Below are 24357 nucleotides of genomic sequence, written 5' to 3'. Positions count from 1 at the left end.
ACAGAAATAGGTTATATCAGTTTTATTTACGTATTTGTTATTAGTTTATTTATTATATTATTATATATAATTATTAGTTTATTATTACTATCTCATTACTGATCTTACTGAGGCTTAGTATGTGATAAGACAAAATTGCGCTGAGTTCTACATGAATCATTTCATTTCGTTTGCACACAGCCCATTTCAATGATGACAAAACTGAGGCATAATGAGACCTTCCTGAGCTTTCACGGCTGGCTTAAGTGGTGGCACCAGAATTGCAATCCAGGTTGTCCTATACTCATGCTTGTTAAACATCTTCCCTTTAGGGAGACAGTTACTCATATTTGGATTTTCTTTATTAAAAGGATGATACGCTTATTAAAAAAAACCTTAGAAATAAAAAAAAAAGAAGACAAGGGAAATTACATGGAATCTCCCTTTAACCCAAATGCATTGGGAAACTGCTTCCTATTCTTTTTTGTTTAATAAGCAGACATTTCCTTACACAGTCACACATCTTATAAGCTATAATTTTCTCTCAAGATTGTAAACATAACCCTTTTCAATGCTGCAGGATTTTTACAGTAAGCATTAGATAAGGATGCGTCAGTCTCATAGTTGCTTAAAAGGATGTATATGATTTATTAAGCAAATTCCATTAGCTTATTTCAAGATTACTGGCTATCATAAACAATGCTACAATAAATATCCTCATGCTCAAAACTTTGTATGCAGGCTAGATTGGAGCCTTTTTGATACATTCTAATGTTACAGTAGGTAGGTAGTCAGGCAGAACAGGGCAGGAGAGGGCTCACCCCGCCCACACATACACATCAGAAGTGTCAGGCAACCATCAGGTGATGGTCAGGCGGTTGTTAACGGTTGCTCAAATAATAACTGGTCACAGCTGGTGCCAGGGAATGGCAGTCTGCTAATAGAAAACACCTGAAACTGAGGAGCAGCAATTTTCTGATAGGATCTCAGAAGATGGGCAAGCTGGCTAAAGCATGCACATGCAGACAGCCCACCCAAAAGGAAGAATCAGGGGAGAAGTAATGCCAGACCCCAGAAGTATGCCAGAGTACAAAACCCCAGGTCAAAAGACCAAACCACACAATTCTCTCAAGTTACCCACTTGGCCCTCTTCCAAGTGTACTTTACTTCCTTTCATTCCAGCTCCAAAGCTTTTTAATAAGCTTTCACTCCTGCTCTAAAACTTGCCTCAGTCCCTCCTTCTGCTTTCTGCCTCCTCGGCTGAATTCTTTCTTCTGGAAAAGCAGAGAATTGAGGTTGCCTCAGACCTGTGTGGATTTGCTGCCGGTAACACCAGAAAGTGAAACCGGCAGGTCAAAGTGTATGAATATCTAAAAAGTACTTGATTCTGGCCGGGCGTGGTGGCTCACAGCTGTAATCCCAGCACTTTGGGAGGCCGAGGCGGTTGGATCATGAGGTCAAGAGATTGAGACCATCTTGGTCAACATAGTGAAACCCCGTCTCTACTAAAAATACAAAAAATTAGCTGGGCACGGTGGTGTGTGCCTGTAATCCCAGCTACTCAGGAGGCTGAGGCAGGAGAATTGCCTGAACCCAGGAGGTGGAGGTTGCGGTGAGCAGAGATCGCGCCATTGCACTCCAGCCTGGGTAACAAGAGCGAAACTCCATCTCAAAAAAAAAAAAAAAAAGTACTTGATTCTTATTGCTAGATATCATTCCAAAAGGACTGTAACAGTTTCTACTGCCGCCAGTGAATATACATTCAGACTGCCCAGATAACTTCTTTTTCAGAATGCTTTGTCTTAGGAAACATCCCCTTCCCTCAAAATGCAAAGCCCAATCTGGGTCATCATATCCTAAAAGCCCGGTTGATCATTGATGCCAGATTTTGTCCTTGCACCTTCGTGTTCCATACTCTGCCCTAGCACCTCCAAATCAATGGAAGCTGTCATTACACACCTGCCTCCCTGGGCCAACTGCAAGCACACAGTAGGTGCTCAACGCATGCTTATGGAGTGTCTGGGTTTTGAAGAAAGGGACCATGTATTTATGCACTGTAGTTTCTACTGCACTGTCTGGCACACAGTATGTGCCAATTACATGTGACTGACTGAATGTGAACCTGCCATTTGCTTTACTTCAGAGCCTGGCAGGGCAGAAAGAATTTGCTGTGTGAGCAAATCCTTTCAATTCCTTGGGTCTCAAGGTTTCACTCACGGCATATACATTTATTTATTTACTTATTTACTTAGAGATGGTGTTTTGCTCTTGTTGCCCAGGCTGGAGTGCAATGGTGCGATCTTGGCTCACCGCAGCCTCCACCTCCCAAGTTCAAGCAATTCCCCTGCCTCAGTCTCCCAAGTACCTGAGACTACAGGCATGTGCCACCATGCCTGGCTAATTTTTTTGTATTTTTAGTTTTGCCGTGTTGACCAGGCTGGTCTTGAACTCCTGACCTCAGGTGATCTACCTGCCTCGGCTTCCCAAAGTGCTGGGATTATGGGCATGAGCCATGAACCACCACGCCTAGCAATATACACTTATTAAACACCTACCGTGTGCTGAGGCCTGTAATAGGTAACAAGGAAATAGCAGTAATTCTAGAAGGACTGCCTGGTTGCAAATCTGGAGGTCTCATATACACAGTAAGTGATTGCAGGGAAGCCCTAGTGAAGGCAAGGGTGGAGCTCTTAAAGAGGCTCAAAGAGGGGTCCATCCAGCTCTTCTTGGGGCAGTCGGGAGTCGTCACACAGTCCTGGAGCCAAAACATGATTGTAGTGGGTTGAATGGTATCTTGCCAAATCTATGACCCAGTCCTAACCCTGGTGTCTGTGAACGTGACCTTATTTGGACTTAGGGTATGTGTAGATGTGATTAAATCAGGTATCTGGAGATGAAAACATCCTGGATTTAGGGAGGGGCCTAAATCCAATGACTGGTGTTGTAATAAGGAAAAGAGAGATTTGAGACAGGAAGACAGGGAGGATGGGGCCATGTGAGGATGGAGGTAGAAATCAGAGTGATGCTGCCACAGACTGAGGAATGCTACCAGAAGGCAAGATAGGAGTCGCTCAGCTGCCTCTTCCTTCTCTGCAGTCAGATATAAAGCCACCTCTTCATTGATCTATTTCTCACACTGCAGCCCTGTCTAGGGAGGTGGCCACAGCCAGGGTGAGAGTCTGCTCAGTGTTTGCCATGGGACCAGCCAATCTGGTCCTGCCTGCCTCTCTCAGTGGCATCCTCCTGGGTACCATTTGGCCTCTGGTCTGAAGGTGCTGAGTCTTAACTAACTCAGCAGAATGAGGTTCCTTGTGTTCCATTAATGCTGCTAGAAATGTCTTCATTGAGCTTTGGGGCTCCAGCCCAGTTATAAAGTGGTACTTGAGGTTTCTGCAGGATTGTGTTCCTCAAGGAAGTGGAGAGGTTGCATAGCTTTGGTTCAGGAAAGGATTCAGGCATCATAGCCTCTAATGTAGTGATTCTACAACCAGGGGTGATGTCACCCTCTGGAGCACATTTGATGATGTGTGGAGACATTTTTTATTGCCACAACTTGGGAGAAAGGAATGGGAGATGCTTCAGGCTTCTAGTGTGGAGAAGCCATAGCTCCACCTAAACACCCCATAGTGCACAGGACAGCCCCCACAACAAGGAGTTATCTGGTCCAAAATATCAATAATGTCAGAGAAATTCTGCCAGTACCTTCAGAATCTCATCGTGAGTCTGACAGCTGAGCAAAAGATAACCAGGTGGATAGGGCAAATAAAAGCATTTCTTAAGGAGAGGCAATCAAGCAAAGGAAGAACTGAGGTAGAAAATGTGAACTTGGAGGAAATGTAGGTAGTCTGGTCATGTAGACTACAAGGGTCTATGGATGGAGCCAGATGAGGGCTTTGTAAGAGTCAAGTCTGGAGAGATGGGCATGGGTCAGGCTTATATCTAAGGTCCTCATATAACAATAGTAGCAGTGAGCATTTTCACAGTGGCTCACATTTGTTGATCACTCACTAGGTACTAAGCTCAAACATGCAGCACACGGTTTGTTTTCTCAACAGCCCTGCGAAGTAGAGTATTTGTTTCCTGTTGCTGCTTTAACAAATTACTCCAAACTTAGTGGATAGAAACAACATTTATCTGGAGGTCAGAAGACCAGTGTGGAAAGTCAAGGTGTTGTCAGTGGGATTCCTGGATCTGGTGGTAGTTCTACTTCTAGCCTTTTTGAAATCTCCAGACTGTTTTCCATAGTAGTTGTACTAAATTACATTCTCACCAACAGTGTGTGAGAGGTCACTTTTCTTTACATCCTCACCAGCATCTGTTACTATTTTGTCCTTTTAGTAGTAGTCATTTTAACTGGGGTAAGATAATATCTTCTTGTCCTTTTGAGTTTCATTTCCCCGATGATTAGTGATGCTGATCAGTTTTTCATATACTTGTTGGTCATTTTTATGTCTTCTTTTGAAATATGTCTATTTATGTCATTTGCCCACATTTTAATTTTTTTTTTTACTGTTGAGTTCCTTCTATATTCTGGATATGAGTCCCTTGTCAGGTAAATAGTTTACAAATATGTTCTTCCATTCAAAATGTTGCCTCTTCACTGTATTAACTGCTTCCTGTGAAGAAGCTTTTTAGTTTAAGATAGTCCCATTTGTCTATTTTCATTTCCATTGTCTATGGTTATGAGGTCTTAGCCATTAAATCTTTGCCTAGAGCAATGTCCTGAAGTGTTTTCCTTGCTTTCTTCCAGCAGTTTTATAGTTTCTTATCTCACGTGTAAGTCTTTAATCCATCATGAATTTGTTTTTTGTATATGGTGAGAGATGAGTCCAGTTTCAAGCTTCTGCACATGATATCCAATTTTCCCAGCACCATTTATTGAAGAGAGTGTTGTTTCCCCAGGTACATTCTTGGCATCTTTGTCAAAAATCACTGCCTTAAATATGTGGATTTATTTCTGGATTTCCTATTTTTTCCCCATTGATCTAAGCGTCTATTTTCATGCCAATAATACGCTGTTTTGGTTGTAACAGTCTTATGATATTTTGAAGTGAGTTACTGCGATGCTTCCAGCTTTGTCGTTTTTGCTCAGGATTGCTTTGGTTATCTGGGCTCTTTTGTGGTTCCCTATGAATTTTAGGATCGTTTTCTTCTAACCCTGTAAAAAATGATGTTGGTATTTTGCTAGAGATTGCCATGAATCCATAGATTGCTTTGGGTAGGATGATCATTTTAACAATATCAGCTAGTTACTTAGCAGTAAATAGAAGCACTGATGATTTATGTAAGATGATTTTGTATCTAACCACTTTACTAGATTTATGTATCAGATCTAAGAGTATTTTGGTGCAGCCTTTTTGTTTTTCTATATATCATATCAGCAAAGAGGGCCAATATGACTTCTTTTCCAGTTTGGATGCCTTTTATTTCTTTCTCTTTCCCGATTGCTTTGGCCATGATTTTCAGTACTGTGTTGAATAGGAATGGTAAAAGTGGGCGTCCTTGTCTCATTTCAGATCCTCGGGGAAAGGATTTCGGCTTTTTCCCAGTCAGCATGACGTTAGCTGGGGTTTTGTCATATGTGGCCTTTATTCTGTCGAGGGATGTTTCTTCTATGCCTAGTCTATCAAGAGATTTTTATCATGAAGTGATGTTGAATTTTATCAAATGCTTTTACTGCATCTATTTAGATGATCATTTGTTTTTTGCCCTTCATTTTGTTGATGTGATGTATTATGTTTACTGATTTGCATATGATGAACCATCCTGGGTCCTGGGATAAATTTTACTTGATCATGGTGTTTAATTTTCTGATGTGTTGTTGGATTTGGTTTGCAAGTATTTTGTTGAGAATTGTTACGTCTAAGTTCATCAGGAATACTGGCCTATAATTCTCTTTTTTGTTGTATCCTTGTCTGGTTTTATGTCAAGGTAATGCTGGCCTCACGGAATGTGTTAGGGGGAGTTTCTTCCTCTTCAATTTTCTAGAATAGTTTAAAAAAAATGGTGCTAGTTCCCTGGAAGTTGGGTATAATTTGTCAGTGAAGCCATCTGGTTCTGGGCTTTTCTTTTTTGAGAGACATTTATTACTAATGCAGCCTCATTACTTGTTGCTTGTCTGCTCAGGTTTTTTATTTCTTCCTGAATGAATCTTGGCAGGATGTAGTGTTCAGAAGTTTGTCCATCCCCTTTAGGTTTTCTAGTTTCTGAGTGCATAATTGTTTATCATGGTATCTGATGATCTTTTGTCTTTCTGTGTTATCAGTTGTAATGTCTTCTTTGTCATTTCTGATTTTATTTGGATTTTTCTCTTTCTTCGTATTTAGTCTAGCTAGTAATTTACCGATTTTATCTTTAAAAAAAACAACTTTTCTTTTTGTTGATCATTTGTGTTTGTTTTGTCTCTAATTCATTTACTGAGCTCTGATCTGGTCTTTTACTATTTTGTCCTTTCACTAATTTTGAATTTGGTTTGTTCTGGTTTTTCTAATTCCGTGAGGTGCATCATTTTATTTGAGATCTTTCACTCTTTTGATGTAGGCAGAAATTTATTGTTATAAATTTCCCTCTTAGCATTACTTTTTCCGTATCCCATTGGTTTGGGCTTGTTGTGTTTTGATTTTCATTTGTTTTAAGAAGTATTTTGGGCAGGATGGCCATTTTCACGATATTGATTCTTCCTAACCATGAACATGGAATGTTTCTCCATCTGTTCGTGTCCTCTCTTATTTCATTGAGCAGTGGTTTGTAGTTCTCCTTGAAGAGGTCCTTTACATTTGTTGTTAGTTGTATTCCTAGGTATTTTATTCTCTTTGTAGCAATTGTGAATGGCGGTTCGTTCTTGATTTGGCTCTCTTTAAGTCTGTTATTGATGTATAGGAATGCTTGTGATTTCTGCACATTGATTTTGTATCCTGAGACTTTGCTGAAGTTGCTTATCAGTTTCAGGAGTTTTTGGGCTGAGACAATAGGGTCTTCTAGATATACAATCATGTCATCTGCAAATAGAGAAAATTCGGCTTCCTCCTTTCCTATTTGAATACCCTTTATTTCTATTTCTTGCCTGATTGATATGGCTAGAACTTCCAGTACTATATTGAATAGGAGTGGTGAGAGAGGGCATCCTTGTCTAGTGCCAGATTTCAAAGGGAATGCTTCCAGTTTTTGCCCGTTCAGTATGATATTGGCTGTAGGTTTGTCATAAATAGCTTTTATTACTTTGAGATACATTCCATCGATACCGAGTTTATTGAGGGTTTTTAGCATAAAGGGCTGTTGAATTTTGTCAAAGGCCTTCTCTGCATCAATTGAGAAAATGATGTGGTTTTTGTTTTTGGTTCTGTTTATGTGGTGAATTACGTTTATAGACTTGCGTATGTTGAACCAGCCTTGCATCCCCGGGATGAATCCTACTTGATCATGGTGGATAAGCTTCAATGCTATCCCCATCAAGCTACCAATGACCTTCTTCACAGAACTGGAAAAAACTACCCTAAACTTCATATGGAACCAAAAGAGAGCCTGCATAGCTAAGTCAATTCTAAGTAAAAAGAACACAGCAGGAGGCATCACACTACCAAACTTTGAACTATATTATAAGGCTACAGTAATCAAAACAGCATGATACTGGTACCAAAACAGAGATATAGACCAATGGAACAGAACAGAGGCATCGGAGGCAACACAACATATCTACAGCCATACAATCTTTGATAAACCTGACAAAAACAAGCAACGGGGAAAAGATTCCCTGTTTAGTAAATGGTTTTGGGAAACCTGGCTAGCTATATGCAAAAAGCAGAAACTGGACCCCTTCCTGACACCTTACACTAAAATTAACTTCAGATGGATTAAAGACTTAAACATAAGACCTGGCACCATAAAAACCCTAGAAGGAAATCTAGGCAAAAATATCCAGGACATAGGAGTAGGCAAGGACTTCATGACCAAAACACCAAAAGCATTGGCAACAAAAGCCAAAACAGACAAATGGGACCCAATCAAACTCCACAGCTTTTGCATGGCAAAAGAAACAGTCATTAGAGTGAATTGGCAACCAACAGAATGGGAAAAAATTTTTGCAGTTTACCCATCTGACAAAGGGCTGATATCCAGAATTTACAAAGAACTCAAACAGATTTACAGGAAAAAAACAAACAAGCCCATTCAAAAGTGGGCAAAGGATATGAACAGACACTTTACAAAAGAAGACATATATGAGGCCAACAAACATATGAAAAAATGCTCATCATCACTGGTCATTAGAGAAATGCAAATCAAAACTACATTGAGATACCATCTCACGCCAATTAGAATGGTGATCATTAAAAAATCTGGAGACAACAGATGCTGGAGAGGATGTGGTGAAGCAGGAACACTCTTACACTGCTGGTGGGAGTGTAAATTAGTTCAACCATTGTGGAAGACAGTGTGGCGATTCCTCAAGGACCTAGAAATAGAAATTCCATCTGACCCAGCAATCCCACTACTGGGCATATATCCAAAGGATTATAAGTCATTCTACTGTAAGGACACATGCACACAAATGTTTATTGCAGCACTGTTTACAATAGCAAAGACCTGGAACCAACCCAAGTGCCCATCAATGATAGACTGGACTGGGAAAATGTGGCACATATACACCATGGAATATTACACAGCAATCAAAAACGATGACTTCATGTCCTTTGTAGGGACATGGGTGAACCGGGAGAACATCATTCTCAGCAAACTGACACAAGAACAGAAAATGAAATACCGCATGTTCTCACTCACAGGCAGGTGTTGAACAATGAGAACATATGGACACAGGGAAGGGAGCACTATACACTGGGGTCTGTTGTGGGGAATAGGGGAGGGACGGTGGAGAGTTGGGGAGAGATAGCATGGGGAGAAATGCCAGATATAGGTGAAGGGGAGGAAGGCAGCAAATCACACTGCCACGTGTGTACCTATGCAACTATCTTGCATGTTCTTCACATGTACCCCAAAACCTAAAATGCAATAAAAGACTGGATTGGAAAAATGTGGCACATATGCACCATGGAATATTATGCAGCAATCAGAAATGATGAGTTTGTGTCGTTTGTAGGGACATGGATGAATCTGGAGAACATCATCCTCAGCAAACTGACACAAGAACAGAAAATGAAACACCGCATATTCTCACTCGTGGGCGGGTGATGAAAAGTGAGAACACATGGACACAGAAAGGGGAGTACTAAACACTGGGGTCTATCGGGGGGAAAAGGGGAGGGCCAGTGGGAGGGGGAGGTGGGGAAGGATAGCCTGGGGAGAAGTGCCAAATGTGGGTGAAGGGGAGAAGCAAAGCAAAGCACACTGCCATGTGCGTACCTACGCAACAGTCTTGCACGCTCTGCTCATGTACCCCAAAACCTAAAATCCAATAAAAAATTAAAAAAAAAAAAGAAGTATTTTGACTTTCTCCTTAATTTCTTTCTTGAACTAGTGGTCATTCAGGGGCATGGTGTTTAATTTCCACGTATTTGTATAGTTTCCAAAGTTCCTCCTGTTATTGATTTCTAGTTTTATTCCATTGGTGCCTGAGAAGACATCTGAATAATTTCAATTTTTAAAAATTTGTTGTGACTTGTTTTATGTCCTAACATATGGTCTAGCCTGGAGAATGTTCCATGTGCTGATGTATTGTGTAGCTGTTGGATGAAATGACCTGGAAATGTCTGTTAGGTCCTTTGGGTCTTACATGCAGTATAAATCCAGTATGTTGGTTGTTGTTGACAATTTTCAGTCTAAGTGATACGTCTAATCCTGAGAGTGGGATGTTGAGGTCCCCAGCTATTATTGTACTGGAGTCTCTCTCTCTTTTGCCTAATAAAGTTTGCTTTGCATATCTGGATGCTCCACTATTGGGTGCATATATTGTACTGGAGTCTCTCTCTCTTTTACCTAATAAAGTTTGCTTTGTATATCTGGATGCTCCACTATTGGGTGCATGTATTTTTATATTAAGCCCTTTAGCATTATATAATGACCTTCTTTGTCCCTTTTTACTATTTTTGACTTAAAGTTTGTTTTATCTGATATAAGTATAGCTACTCCTGCTTATTTTTGTTTTTTATTTTCACGGAATATTTTTTTCCATCCTTTTACTTTCAGTCTATATGTGACTTTACAGATAAGTTTCTGGTAGGCAAGATATAGTTGGGTCATGCTTTTAAAAATCTACTCAGCCAGTCTATATATTTAAAGTAGAAAGTTCAATCCATTTACACTCAAGGTTATTATTGATATGTTAGGGTTTATTCCTGTATTTAATTAATTCATTTCTAGCTGTTTTGTGTATCCTTTGTTCCTGTCTTTCTCTTTTATTATCATTGCATCTTGGTAGTAATCTCTAGTGGCAACATTTGAATTTTTCTCATTTTTCGTTTGTGTGTTGTTCTACCAGTGGTTTTTATATTTTCGTGTGTTTTCAGGGTGGGATTTATCATTCTTTCACTCGCAAGGGTAGGGCTCCCTTAACCATTTCTTGTAGGGCTGGTCTAGTGGTGATGAATTATCCAAGCCTTTGCTTGTCTTGGAAAGACTTCATTTCTCCTTTATTTATGGCAGACAACTTTGTTGAGTATAGAATCACTAACTTGCAGTTTTTACATGTTTTTCTTTTTTTTCCCTGAAGAATCTGCTGTTAATCTGATGGGAATTCCTTTATAAGTGACTAGATGCTTTTCTCTTGCTGTTTTTAATATTCCTCTTAGACTTTTGACAGTTTGACCACTACCCCAGCCTCATTCTGCAATTGGTTTTCTGAGAAAGACACAGAAAAGTTTGCCAAACTATCAGGAGTCAAGATAGTTTGCCTTTCCAGAATTCAGGAAGCACAAGCTCAAGGAAGAAAATCTGTGTATGAAAATCACAGCCATACACACACAAGCATTTCAATGTAAGGACACAAATGATGTTTCCACCAGTTCATGAAACCCCAACGGGAAACTGTCACATGACATGACAGGGAATGCCAAGAACTTCAGGGGGGGAGGACGTTGAATAGTGTCACTTAAAATATATTTTTATTTTAATGCACAAGCAAAAGCAAAAGAATTTCATTTTTCCGTGAGAGTCACTCAAGTGACCTTTCCTCCATGAGAGCTTGGATAGCAGATCAATTCTATGGATAAATGCTGTCGGAGAAGTTGATTGCCATAGGTTATCAGAACAGAGACAGTAAGAGCTTAGTTCCCTCAAGCTTGGTGACTTGGGGTGGCCACTTCCTGTTTGCCCTTGGGCAAGTTATTCACCCTCCCTGAAACACAGCGGTCTCACCTGTAAAATGGGACTACGGATAGGACTAGGTGAACTCACACCTGCAAAACATTTAACCCAGAACCAGGCACATGCAAAATGCTCAGCAAATGTTGGTTGTCATTTGGTCTAATATCTCACAAACAATCCTGTTTTCTAATTTCCAATAACATATTTCACACATGCATGTGCTTCTAGTGTATCTTTTATTTTCCTTTTAATGTGTTAACACTTTAAAATTAAATTGTCTATGGGAACAGGAATGAGAAGCTTAGAGAGTTTGAAGCATCTGCTTTAAATTCATGAAAATGCTAAGAAAAAAGGGGGGGAGAACTATAACTTATTTTTCATTCATACCACTTGAATCATAAATTTTATAGCATGTACACACATTATCTATTTAAAATACGATCTAGGCTTAAACCCAGTTAAGTTTTGCTTTTGTCAGAGCAAAAAAAGAAAAGAATTTATTTTAAAATTTTCTTATTGAATTCAATAGGATGATAAAAATGATAAATTATATAAAAATTAGCATTTCTATACTTTTAGACAATTTTGTAGAGAAATGGGAAGGGTCTTTGTTTCCTTTTTTAAAAATTATTTTTAATTATTTAATCTTTTTCAACTGTCACCCAGACTGGACTGAAGCAGCACAGTCACAGCTCACTGCAGCCTTGACCTTCCAGGCTCAGCTCATCCTCCTATCTCAGCTTCCCAAATAGCCTTGTAGAGACGGGTTTTTGCTGATACCCAGGCTGGTCTCAAACTTCTGGGCTCGAGTGATCCTCCTGCCTTGGCTCCCAAAGTGCTAGGTCTCCATGAGTAAGCCACTGCACCTGGTGTTGAGAAATGCCTGCATAGATAATTAACTAAAGAAAGGTTTAACTAAAGAAAGGTGCTGGCTACTGTTTCAGAATTAATCTGTTACTGCTCCTGATGATAAAAAGACAAACAAACAAAAAGATTTCTGACATAGTTTGACAAAAAGAAAAAAATGGAAAAAAGGAAAAACTCAGATAAGGTTTATGATTCACTTCAATAGTAAAGAAGGGTTCATAAATATTTGACTTAATAAGCAGATATTTTCCTAAGACTGGCATCAATAACTGCAAGGCAAAGGTTTTCTTGTACATGCCAAGGTTCCTGCACAGGCAAAAAAGACGGAGCCTGATGAAGTGAGTGCGTCTTCAGTACTGAGACTGTTAGTTAATTTACGTGTGACGCAAATTCAGGGTCAGGAGCAAAATACAGTGCACCATAGGTCATCAGACTTCACTGGAAGATGTTTCCCAAGAGAGGAAGAGACACTATGCAACAGGTTTCAGGCATTTCAGACACGATTTGATGTAGGTAACCCTACCGGTAAAAATTTAAACCAAAAGCCTGAAAATGTACCAAACCAACTTTGATTAGTATTTAGATCAGTGCTCTGTTAAAAACAGTGAACAAATGGTTGCTGTTTATAGCTTCATGTTTATGTGACTCTGAATTGGATTTTAAAACGCCAGGGAAAGGAGAGAATTATCAGGGTCCTGCACTTCACATGAGGCATGAGTTGTCTTCAAACCAGCTTATCTTCCCCAAATTGATGGATGCAATGCAACAGCACCTGCCTATGGACCATGGAGACTCTCAACAGCCTTCATTGCTCATTTTCTCTATTTCGGATGAATCATAGTTTAAGATATTACTTTATGTATTAGAAGAATCATGACTACATAATGAAGTAGAATGCAAAACTTGGAGAATTTTTTTCTTTGAGACAGAGTTTCACACTTGTTGCCCAGGTTGGAGTGTAGTGGCGCCATCTCAGCTCACCACAACCTCTGCCTCCCGAGTTCAAGTGATTCTCCTACCTCAGCCTCCTGAGTAGCTGGGATTACAGACATATGCCAGCAAGCCTGGCTAATTTTTTGAATTTTTGGTAGAGATGGGGTTTCTCCATGTTGGTCAGACTGGTCTCAAATTCCCGACCTCAGGTGATCCACCTGCCTTGGCCTCCCAAAGTTCTGGGATTACAGGCATGAGCCACTGTGTCCAGCCAGAAATTTTTAGCATAACATGTAAGACTTCAAAGGAACGTCACGCTTGTGATAGGCTACTCTGCACCCCTCCTCCACAAACTTTTGAGGAGCTAGCTTCTCATAAATCAAAGAATATTTGGTCAGAAAACTTACAGGAAGCAGTTCAGGATATGGATAGTGACTTATTAAATGTGAACTTATATTTCAAGTAACGTGGGCCCTTACTTTCTCTATCATTTCTTCACTGATTTTACAAATAGTTCTGAAGCATTTACTATGTGCCAGGCATTTATACCAGGTGTTGACGATATGAAGATGAACAAGGTAGAAAAAGCGCCAACCCTTAGAGAATTTACAGACTATGCAGGTGATATAGGTTGGATGTGCGTTCCTGCCCAAATCCCATGTTGAAATGTAATCCCCAATGTTGGAGGTGGGGCCTGCTGGGAGATGACTGGATCGTGGAAACAGATTTCTCATGAATGCTCTAGCACCGTGTCCATGGTGCTGTCCTTTTGACAGTGAGTAAATTCTCATGAGACCTGGTCCTTTAAAAGTGTATTGCACCTCCCCTTTCTCCCTTGCTCCTGCCCTGGAATGCGATGTGTCTGCTCCGCCTTTGCCTTCCACCACGATTGCAAGTTTCCTGAGGCCTCCCCAGAAGCCGAGCAGATGCCAGCACCGTGCTTCTTGTGCAGCCCACAGAACCATGAGCTAATTAAGCATCTTTTCTTTACACATTACTCAGTCTCACGTATTTCTTTATAGCAATGCAAGAACAGCCTAATATAGCAAGTTTATTCCCTGGCTGCCTGGAAGTAAGTTACTGCCTAAAGCATCATCAGTTGAGATGACATGCCAGGAAGAAAGTAGACAAAATGGTTTGGGGAATAAAGTGAGAAGCTATCTAGATAAAATGTGGTCAGGGACACTCCATGAAGAAGTGACTATCTGGTCCCTGTGCTGGGTATCTATGAATTAGCTGATGTGACTGTGAATAGGACATAACCTTCATTTTGCTTTTGCATCTGGGGAGGCAACAAGGTGTAGTGGAGAGAGCCTTTGACTACAAGTCACGTTCCAGTTAAAAGCTCCAATTCCACCGCTAACTAGCTGTGTGACCTTGGGTTAGAGGCTTAGCTCCCAGAAATGCCTGCTGCCTCATCCACACCATTGGAACAGTGCCTTCCTCTTGGGTGGATGTGAGGGGTCGATGAGATCCATATGTGCTCATTTGTATGTTAATATATGCAGGCACTCACTCCTGTGAGCATTTTGTAAACAGTTCCATGCAATTTCAACAATAAGGGAGATGTATGCTCAGTGGTCATCAGCTTGGGATCTGGGGTTTGAATGCCTTGTTTCAAAGCCAGGGTTCCATGACCTGCCAGCTGTGTGTCCAGGGGCAAGTCACCCAACCTCTCTGCAAAATAGGAGTCATTATACTAACTAGCTCATTTTATTGCTATGAGGATTAAATAAGATATTTGTGTATGTGCATGTATGTGAGTGTGTTTATTATATATGTGGTAGGTGTCTATAAATATTTATATATACTACATATATATATGTACTACATATATATATATATGTATATATATATGTATGTAGATTTATATACTCCATGTGCATATATACACATATGCAAACACACGTATATATGTATATAGTTTAAAGTAGTGTCAACACATTTCAATAAACTTGATTCGTTCATTGTTTAATAAACCTGATTCATTGTCACCGTTGTTACTCATTTAGTTTTATGTAACCTGGATACCTAGTCCAGGAATCCTGCCTTGGATGAAGATCCATCTTGGGATGCACTTCCAGGGCCTTCAGAAAGATCATTTTCAAAGACGAGCTGGACCATGTCACTTCCAAGCATCATCCCATCAATAAATGAGCAAAGCAGGGCCTGTTAGGGTGTGCTCCCTACTACTCTTGACCCTTGCAACACAGGGTCCGCCCACCTGGGGCCTCTCAAGTTTTGGCTCTTCTGCCCAGTACCTTCTGCATTCCTTTTCTCAGTGCTATTTCCTAATTATCCTACAAATCACAGATCGAGTATGGCAGAGGAAGCCTCTGCCAGCTCAGGCCCTGCCCCACTCCCCACTCAGGCTGGCTGGGTGTCCCTCCTTGAACCTCCCACTGGTGCTGTGTGGTGCTCTGTCATGGTCATCATCCTGGGCTGTAATCATTTGTGGGGGTGCCTGTTCCACCCAGAAAGTTGAGTCTCATTCATCATTTTCTTCCCAGGAGCTGGTACACAGCCTGGCCCAGACTGATGTTAAAGAATGAAGGGCCAATTCCAATGCTATGAAAAGTAAGTCTTCTAATAGTCTTTAAAACAATTTGTTTTGGACTGACAGTGGTATTTCCCTGCTTGGGCACTATGAAACTCACTGGGCTATGACCTAAAGTACCTTTTATTTCCTAAAAATCTGTAACATCATCCTCAAAGAGTGGAGTTTTGTCACTCAGAGTGTATAGGAAAGACTGAACATCAGATTTCAAAGCCAGCTCCCCCAGACAGAGGAAATAAGAATGAGGCATCTAAAAGAAGCCAGGCACAGATAAATTCTTTATGAATATTTTCTCATAAAATTTGCATAATAGCCCAAGAAGTAGGTTTAATCAGGAGCATTTTTCAGATTAGAAAATCCAGGTCCAAAAAGTTGGGCAGAGTTCAGTAGCTCCCCTAAGCCCAACAAGTGCGAGATAAATACCCTTGGCAATCCAACCCAGGCTTGCATGTGTGGGATAATTCCTCCACTTCCACATATGGCTACTTTGAAAGAAGCAACACTCATCTGAGGGTATAAATATGGCATTGAGAGTGTCTGGTTCATAAATTCTGCTGTTGAATTAATGCAAAACATTGCACAGCATTTCTATACATCCTTACACGTGGTTGTGTTCAGACACATGGTTTCAAATCTACACATACACACACTGAAAGGGGGATTTATGAGCCAAATGAAAGCAGGTAAAAAAGACGGACTCAAATCTCTGCCAAGTTTATAATTCTAGACTTGGTAAGGTAATTCAACTGTAGTAGGGTTCTCCAGAAAAACAAAAGAAATAGAAGATAGACATGCAAATATAACAGAGATTTATCATGGGAGTTGGCTTACGGGGTTTTGGAGGCTGAGAAGTCCTGTGATCTGCCGTCTGCAAGCTGGAGACCCAGGATAGCTGGTGGTATAATTCAGTTCAAGTATGAAGGCCTAAGAATTGGGAGGCTGCTAGCCTGGTATAAACCAGAAAGCCCAAACACCTGGAGCAGCAATGACTGAGGACAGGAGAAGACGGATGATTCAGCTCAAGTAGAAAGAGGGAATGGCTCCAATTTTTTCATTCTATTCAGGCCCTCAGTGGAATCGTTGATGCCCGCCACACTGGGGAGGACCATCTGCTTCGTGCAGCTCACTTATTCAAATGCTGAGCTCCTCTGGAAGCATCCTCACAGACACACTCAGAAGTAATGTTTTACCAGCTCTCTCGGCATCCTTTAGCCCAGCCAAATCCACACAGAAGATTAACCATCACACATTTGCTTAGTGGACGTTAAAACATTCCTGTAAGTTACCGGATAGCTCCCTTTCCCCAGGGTAGATCTGGAATCTAAGAGCAGATGACCTCCACCAGAGGAATATTTGAGAATGACCTAAAACTTTTTCTGAAATCCAGTGAATCTTAATGAAATGGCCCCGGCCAGCCATGCTGTCATGCAACAGTTCCATTTCCTGCCTTGTTCGTCCCTGGCTCAGCTCACCAATGTCCACGTGACCTAGTGTCTCAGGGAATTTGGACACATGGATCATCTACCTGTTGCACTCAGTTCATGAATGGCTACGGTAGTTGATGAATGACACATATATAACTTATCTGTAAAGAACTCTTTCAGCACCTTCAAAGAAATCCCATCAAGGAACAGAAGCATGCTCTGCCACGGCGTGACCTTCTTTAGGAAGTACAGCACCACACTTACAGATTCCAGAACCAGAATGCCTGCATTCCTTCAAAGCCGGTGAATGACTGAGTGAATAAACAATTGTGTGTTTGAGCAATAACTTTGCTACTACTATTCTCCTTCTCCTCCTTCTTCATTTTGTTGTGCTTGTTATTGTTACTTGTATCAGTTATATGCAAATAGTTCAAAGAGCCAGATAGTTTGGCAAGTTTTGTTTCAATACAACAATCCCTGTCACTTTCTGTTACAGACACATTTGTTAATAGCGTTAATCCCATCACTTTCACCCCCATTTGTCCTTCTCTATCCACTCATCTGTTCCGGACTACAATTTTAGTATCCAATTCCTTATCTCTAAATGAGAGACTTCGAGTGACTCCTTCACTTGACTCCAGGCTTTCCCTGGACTTCCTACTAGAGAAGATAAAGACTTGGCAGTATTTTCCAATACCAAGGGACCCAGTCATCCTTCCCATTTCCCCAGTTTCTTCATGGACTATCACTGAGTTTCTGGTTAGATTTTCAGGGTTTGGGTGATACGATTAGGTATTATATATACAGAGCTGACCCACTTAGTGAGCTGCACTCTATACAGATGTCCTGCGAACGTTTTTCTTCCCTAAAATTAATAACGTTATCTTCACTGAGTTTTTTTCCCCTAAACCTCTCATAACTCAATTTCAGATTCTTTTTTTTTAAATTGCAATTTAGGTTCTGAGGTACCTGTGCAGATCATGAAGGATTGTTGCATGGGTACATAAATGGCAAGGTGGTTTGCTGCCTTCATCCCTCCATCACCTATATTTGGTATTTCTCCCCTCATTATCCCTCCCCATCCCCCGATGTCCCTCCCCCAGTGCCCCCCACTGACCGCAGTGTGTGATGCTCCCCTCCCTGTGTCCACATGTTCTAACTGTTTACCAACTAAATGAATCTCCTCTCAAGGCCAGATGCGTCAGGAATTTCACTTTTCCTGAATAACTTTCTTCCAGAGTCTCTGATCCACGCTAATCAAGAACTGGTCATGGTATACATGTGAGGCACAACGGAGATCCCTTCAGCAGCATCCTGGAGTTTCCTATGCCTATCTGCTTTGCTGGAGTTCCAGCTTTTTGTATTCCATTTCTTTATCCTCTGATTCACTCCTTCATTTTGGAGTCCATCTCATTTTCCTAGAACTTAAGAAAAAGTATGTGGGAGCAACACTTTTGAGACCTGGAACTGGGGAAAATATATACCCTCACATGTGGTTGAGCAGCATATCTGCACTGCCTTCTAGCATTTAAGAAATGCAAAACTGGCTGAGCGCTGTGGCTCACACCTGTAATACTAGCACGTTGGGAGGCCGAGGTGGGTGGGTTGCTTGAGTTCAGGAGTTTGAGACGACCTTGGACAACATGTTGAAACCCTGTTTTTACAAAAAATACAAAAAAAAAAAAAATGGCCAAGGATGGTGGTGTGTGCTTGTGGTCCCAGCTACTTAGGAGGCTGAGGTGGGAAGATCACTTGAGCCCAGGAAGTTGAGGCAGCAGTGAGCCGTGATTGTACCAGTGCACTCCAGACTGAGTGACAGCAAAACCCTGTCTCAAGAAACAGAAAACAAAAACAAAAAAGAAATTCAAAACTATTCTGATTCTTCAGTCTCTATGACCTGTGGCTCTTCTCTGGGAACTTATCAAATCTGAAATTTGTTTTGGTGTGTGTCTGTCTCTAGCCATTACTCTGTGCCCCTGGTGGGTGACCTCAGTATGAAAACTCACGTATTTCAGGTCCGGGAGATTGTTCTGTAATTATTTCATTGATGATTTCTCCCTTATTTTTTCTCTTTATTCTTTCTAGTGTTGAAATCTGAAGATGGGTCCTTTAACTTTCTTATGTTTTCTCTCATATTTTCTTTTTGTCTTTTTACTCTACTTTATAGAAAAGCATAACGGCTTTATCTTCCAACACATCTTTTGAGTTCTTTAAATTTCTGCTGTCACACTTTGATTCAGAAGAGCTCTGATGTTTGTTCCCTGAATTTTAAAAAATGTTATTTCTTTTTTCACACATGCAAAATCCTGCTTTTATGCTCTGAAAATACTGATCATAGTAATTTTGATGTTTCCAGAGTAGCTGTTTAGTCTAAGCTTTATTTTTATTTTCATTTTATTGTTTAGATCTTGATATTCAAGTTAGAAAATTTCCCTGGATGTCCGATAATCCTATGTTGTCATTAACTTAATTGGGAGCTGATAATGAATGATTGGGGCTTGTTTCCTTGACCTACACTCTAAGGTGCCTGGAAAACCTCTGATGGGACAATCTCTTTCCTCCTGGCTCAGTCACATTCCCATTGAGATCACTCGAGTTCTCTGTGTAGAGGATGAAGGCATGAAGGCACCACTCTCTGACCCAGTTAGGGTGGGAGGCTGTCATTTTGGCATCTAGTAACTATATGTTCATATAACCTTGCCACTTTTAGCACAGTGTCCCAACCTAGGCAGGCTCGATGTCCTTCAGCCCAGACACTTTCCATTTTACCCTCATTAGGGGACTAACCTTTAGTCTTCCTTTTGGGTAAGGAAGGGGGCAACCACCTGGTTCTGCAGAGTTTCAGGAAGAGGTCTGTGTTTCTTAACAGTACAGAAGTTTTTGACAATTCACCTTATTATAGCCTCTTTTCACCAACTGCCCCCATTCCATAGATACCAGGTGCTGCCAATTCCTGAGCATTTGGGGGATTTTTTTTTTTTTTTTGAGATGGAGTTTTGCTCTTGTTACCCAGGCTGGAGTGCAATGGCGCCATCTCGGCTCACCGCAACCTCCACCTCCTGGGTTTAGGCAATTCTCCTGCCTCAGCCTCCCGAGTGGCTGGGATTACAGGCACGCGCCACCATGCCAAGCTAATTTTTTGTATCTTTAGTAGAGACAGGGTTTCACCATTTTGACCAGGATGGTCTCGATCTCTTGACCTTGTGATCCACCCGCCTCGGCCTCCCAAAGTGCTGGGATTACAGGCTTGAGACACCGCGCCCGGCCTGGGGGATTCTTTAGCATCTATTAGTTCTTGACTCTCCCCAGTAGCAAATTTAAATTCAGTTTCTGGTATCCTAAGTCACTGATCACACTCTACATCTTTCTTTCCAGCTTCCCCCACTGTTTTTACTGTAGCCCCCTTTCAGTTTTCCCTATCTTCATAACTTTATCACATTTCAAACATCCCTTACTGTCATTTAATGGAGTTTAAGAAGGGAAAAATGTAGACGTATGTGCTTAATCTGTCATCTTTACCTAGAAGTTCAAGTCTTCATCTTTTCCAAATCTTCCCAAATTAGTCAAATTACAAGGAGATCAGCCAAGCACCGTGCAAGACCATGGGTAAACCAATTTGGTGCCCCTCACACCAGCTGCCTCCTCTGGGATCAGTGAGAAGAGTTATAAATGATACCATCACTTTCCAGAGCCTCTCATTGAGCTCCAGCTTCTGCAGACAAAGTCACTTTTCTCACCTGTGTAGGACATGACACAGCTGTGCACAGCAGGGAGAAGCAAGGTCCCTGAGGAGGCCGCAGAAACTCAGAGCTTTTATGCAAAAGCCCAGGGCCAGCACTGAGGCCTCGCAAGAGAAGAGATCGTCCACAATGCACATCACTGATTTCAAAGTATGGAAAAAAAGAGAGTAGAATCCCTCACACTCTCAACTCACTAGTATAATAATTCCACTGTATTCCTTCTGACTTGAGACAAGAAGGACAGAATGTTCCAGCTTCCCCAGGCATACGGGAGCACAGAAGCTGAGACCAGCCACGAGCCATGTCTCTAAGCAGTAGTGTATGGGTACAGGATGGTGCCTTTTGTAAAGAACATAAAAGAAATAGGAAGAAAAGTGTTCTGCTTTTTTCCCCCATGTACTACCTCTTCTAAACCATGTCAGGGAGGAAATTCTCTCCCCACTACTGCAGACTGCTCCGGACACCCTAGCCCATGATGCCCCTGTCCCAGGCATCCTGCCAGCAGCTGCATTACCTGTGGATGATGTGGCACCTCTGAAGATACTCCAGGGCCAGCGCCAGCTCACAGATGTAGAGTTTCACAGTCCCCTCTGTGAAATGTACATTCTGCTGCAGATGGTAGCGCAGGTCTCCCCCCAGCAGCAGGTCCACCACCATGAACATATCCTCCTCGTCCTGGAAGGAGTACCTAGGAGCACAGAGGGACAGAGAATGTTAGGGGTGGAGGCACCTTCAGCATCCTCAAGACTGATGCCCCATTTTACAGAATAGCAAACTGAGGCTCAGAGAGAGGCACTGAGTCACAAATCATGGTGCTATGGGAGTGAAGGGGCAGGGGCAAAGGCTTTCAGTCCTCAGGCTGCCTCTACACCTGTTGGGGTGTCCTCATTTCTTACACAGCAAAGGCAAGCAGGAGTACCCAGCATTAGTTCCCAGGCTCTGGCAGACAGATGATACTTTAACTACTGCTGGACTCCAGCGTGTTTCTTCATCTGTTTTTAGCGGGTGTTTTATTTAGATGGTGTCAGTGTTTGTAGAAATTAGTCTCCAAAGACACACTTTCCTCCCAAACGCTCCCTCCATTCCCTGCACATGCATGCTACTCCCCACATGGAGCTTCTTTCTGCAACTCTTGAATGCAGTGGTGTTCTGGGACATCCAAGTCTAGGCCTTAAGGGAACTGGCAGTTTCTAATTCTTGCCTCTTTAAACCATCCAGATCCCAAGCCACATGGAGAGGCCATGAGAAGGAAAACCAAAGCCCCAGGTGAGTTCCCAGCGACAGTCAGCACCAGCGCCAGCCATGCGAGTGAGCTACCTTGAGCATTGTGATATTCCACTACAGCCCCAGATATCACATGGAGCAGAAGAACGGCCCAGCTGAGCCCAGTTCCCCACAGAACATAAGATGATAAAATGGTAGGATTTTTACACCATTAAGTTTTCGGGTGGTATTTTATTTTGTTTTTGAAACAGTAGAAAATTGATACAGCACTGAATTCATTTAAAACATGCATTTGGGCTTTCTAAGGACTGAAGAGCCAACGTATAGAGTCTGAGACTGTTGTTAAACAATTATAGAATAGCATCACATCACAGAATGTTATCAAGTTCCTTGTAGATTCATGAAGTACAATAATGGAATCATGCAATATAATCAGAGAACTGCAGAAGGTAATCATGGCAGCTTAGACCTGTGTGTTAGATCCTCAGATATCGGACAGAATCAGCCAGGTCCTTCCCGTCACTTAACAGAACAGGAAACTGAGGCCCAGAGGGAAGAAGGGATTTGGTGAGTCAGTGTAAGTACGGGGACAAGAACCCAAATCCCCTAACTCTTACTTGTTCCAGTGCCCTGATGACCATATACTCTTGGGACATTGCTGTAACGTACCCACATTGTGTTCCAGTATCCTGGGTGTGCCGCCTAGGGAAGGGAGCCAGATGCACACGATTTGGTCTCAGGACAGGCAATAGAACCACATGCTTATAGGATGGGGAATTCCAGGATTGGAAGGACCTCAAATCCCTTCCAGCTCCTATTACAGAGATTAGGGTGCAGGTGAGAGGAGATGGCTAGACAGAAGTCATATCCTCTTTGTGTATCTTACTCATTGTTTATAATTGTTCAGAATTAGGGCAAGGAAGGGGGCTATTTATTGTGTCCCGAGATCATGAATTTACCAGATGCTTACGGAGCACTTACTGTGTGACAAGCATCAGGCCGTGTGCTGGGGACACTGGGACAAAGAAGCTGACCTCACCCCGGAGAAGTGCACAGTGATCTGGGAAGGGCCAGGCTGACAGTCACTGACAATGCAGGAGCTGGCATTCTGGGAGTCTTTCCAAGGTGCAGGGGAGTGTGGGAAGAGAGGAAGTCAGTGCTCCAGCAGTTGAAGGCAGGTGGGAAGAATTGAGAAAGTCTTTGCCCATAAGGGGTTTACTGGGTCAGAAACACACAGGTTGTGTGACTCAGACAGAGAGAGGGACAGCATGACCCACGGCAGGGGCTGGATCATGGCCCAGTACCCACAACCCGCACGAGTCGTCAACTTTGGGAGTTGCCGTGGTGACATGGGTGGGCAGGAGTGGAGTAAAATATACTCCCTGCTCTTCATGGAATTAGAGACAGGAACAAACCTCATGGGATGGAATGAAGCTCCTCCTATCAGAGACTCACAGGAAGTGCTGCAAGGGTGGAGGGGCAGGGCTGAAGCTGCCATCTATCTCCCAGGCTGTTCTGTGCTGAGAGGACCTTCTGTCTTTCTAGGCAGAGGTACCTGGAGTACTGAGGGGCAGCCCAAAGCCTCACTGCTGCCCAGATTTTCCCAATATTCCTGTACCAGTTTGAAGGCACTATTTCTAGAAGTTTCAGTGAGAATATTTTTGTTTGACCAGAAAGCTTTTATTATTGTTGATATTATTAATTATTATTCTCACTCTTCTCTGTCTCCCAGGCTGGAGTGCAGTGGCAGGATCACGGCTTACTGCAGCCTTGAACTCCTGGGGTCGGGCCATCTTCCTGCCTCAGCTTCCTTCCCAGTAGCTGGGACCACAGGCACACACCACCACTTTTTCTTTTTTTGAGGCAATCATATTCTGCCACCTAGGCTGAAGTGCAATGCTGTAATCTTAGGTCACTGCAAATTCTACCTCCCAGGTTCAAGCAATTCTTGTGCCTCAGCCTTCTGAGTAGCTGGGACTACAGGTACGTGCCGCCACACCTATTAAAAAAAACTTTGTTTTTGTATTTTTAGTAGGAATGGGGTTTTGCCATGTTGGCCAGGCTAGTCTTAAACTCCTAGCCTCAAGTGATCTGCCTACCTTGGCCTCTCAAAGTGCTAGGATTACATGCATGAGTCACTGTGCCCAGCCAAACCACTGTTCTTAGCTAAATTTTTTATATATTGTAGAGATGGGGTCTTGCTATGTTACCAAGGCTGGTTTTGAACTCCTGGGCTCAAGCAATCCTCCTGCCTTGGTCTCCCAAAGTGCTGGGATTACAGAAATGAGCTACCACACCCAGTTTATTTTTAAAATTACATTAAATTATATTTTTATTATATTTTATTTTATTATGAAAGGATTTTAAAAACAGAAAACTC

General features: G+C 41.9%; 1 protein-coding gene across 2 annotated transcripts in view; it reads right to left on the bottom strand.

Annotated features, from left to right (window-relative positions):
* The window catches only part of STK32B (serine/threonine kinase 32B), a 446518-nt gene that overhangs the window by 141094 nt on the left and 281067 nt on the right, over positions 1-24357 (bottom strand). For both annotated transcript variants that reach the window (XM_002746002.5, XM_078368001.1), the window contains exon 4: positions 21268-21441. In XM_002746002.5, the coding sequence (XP_002746048.2) occupies positions 21268-21441 (174 nt within the window). The remainder of the gene's footprint in view (positions 1-21267; positions 21442-24357) is intronic.

The sequence above is a fragment of the Callithrix jacchus genome, chromosome 3 (genome assembly GCF_049354715.1).
Source record: "Callithrix jacchus isolate 240 chromosome 3, calJac240_pri, whole genome shotgun sequence".
NCBI classification, from domain to species: Eukaryota; Metazoa; Chordata; class Mammalia; order Primates; family Cebidae; genus Callithrix; species Callithrix jacchus.
Note: the sequence above shows the minus strand (reverse complement) of the source record. Positions and strands in the feature narration are given on the sequence as shown.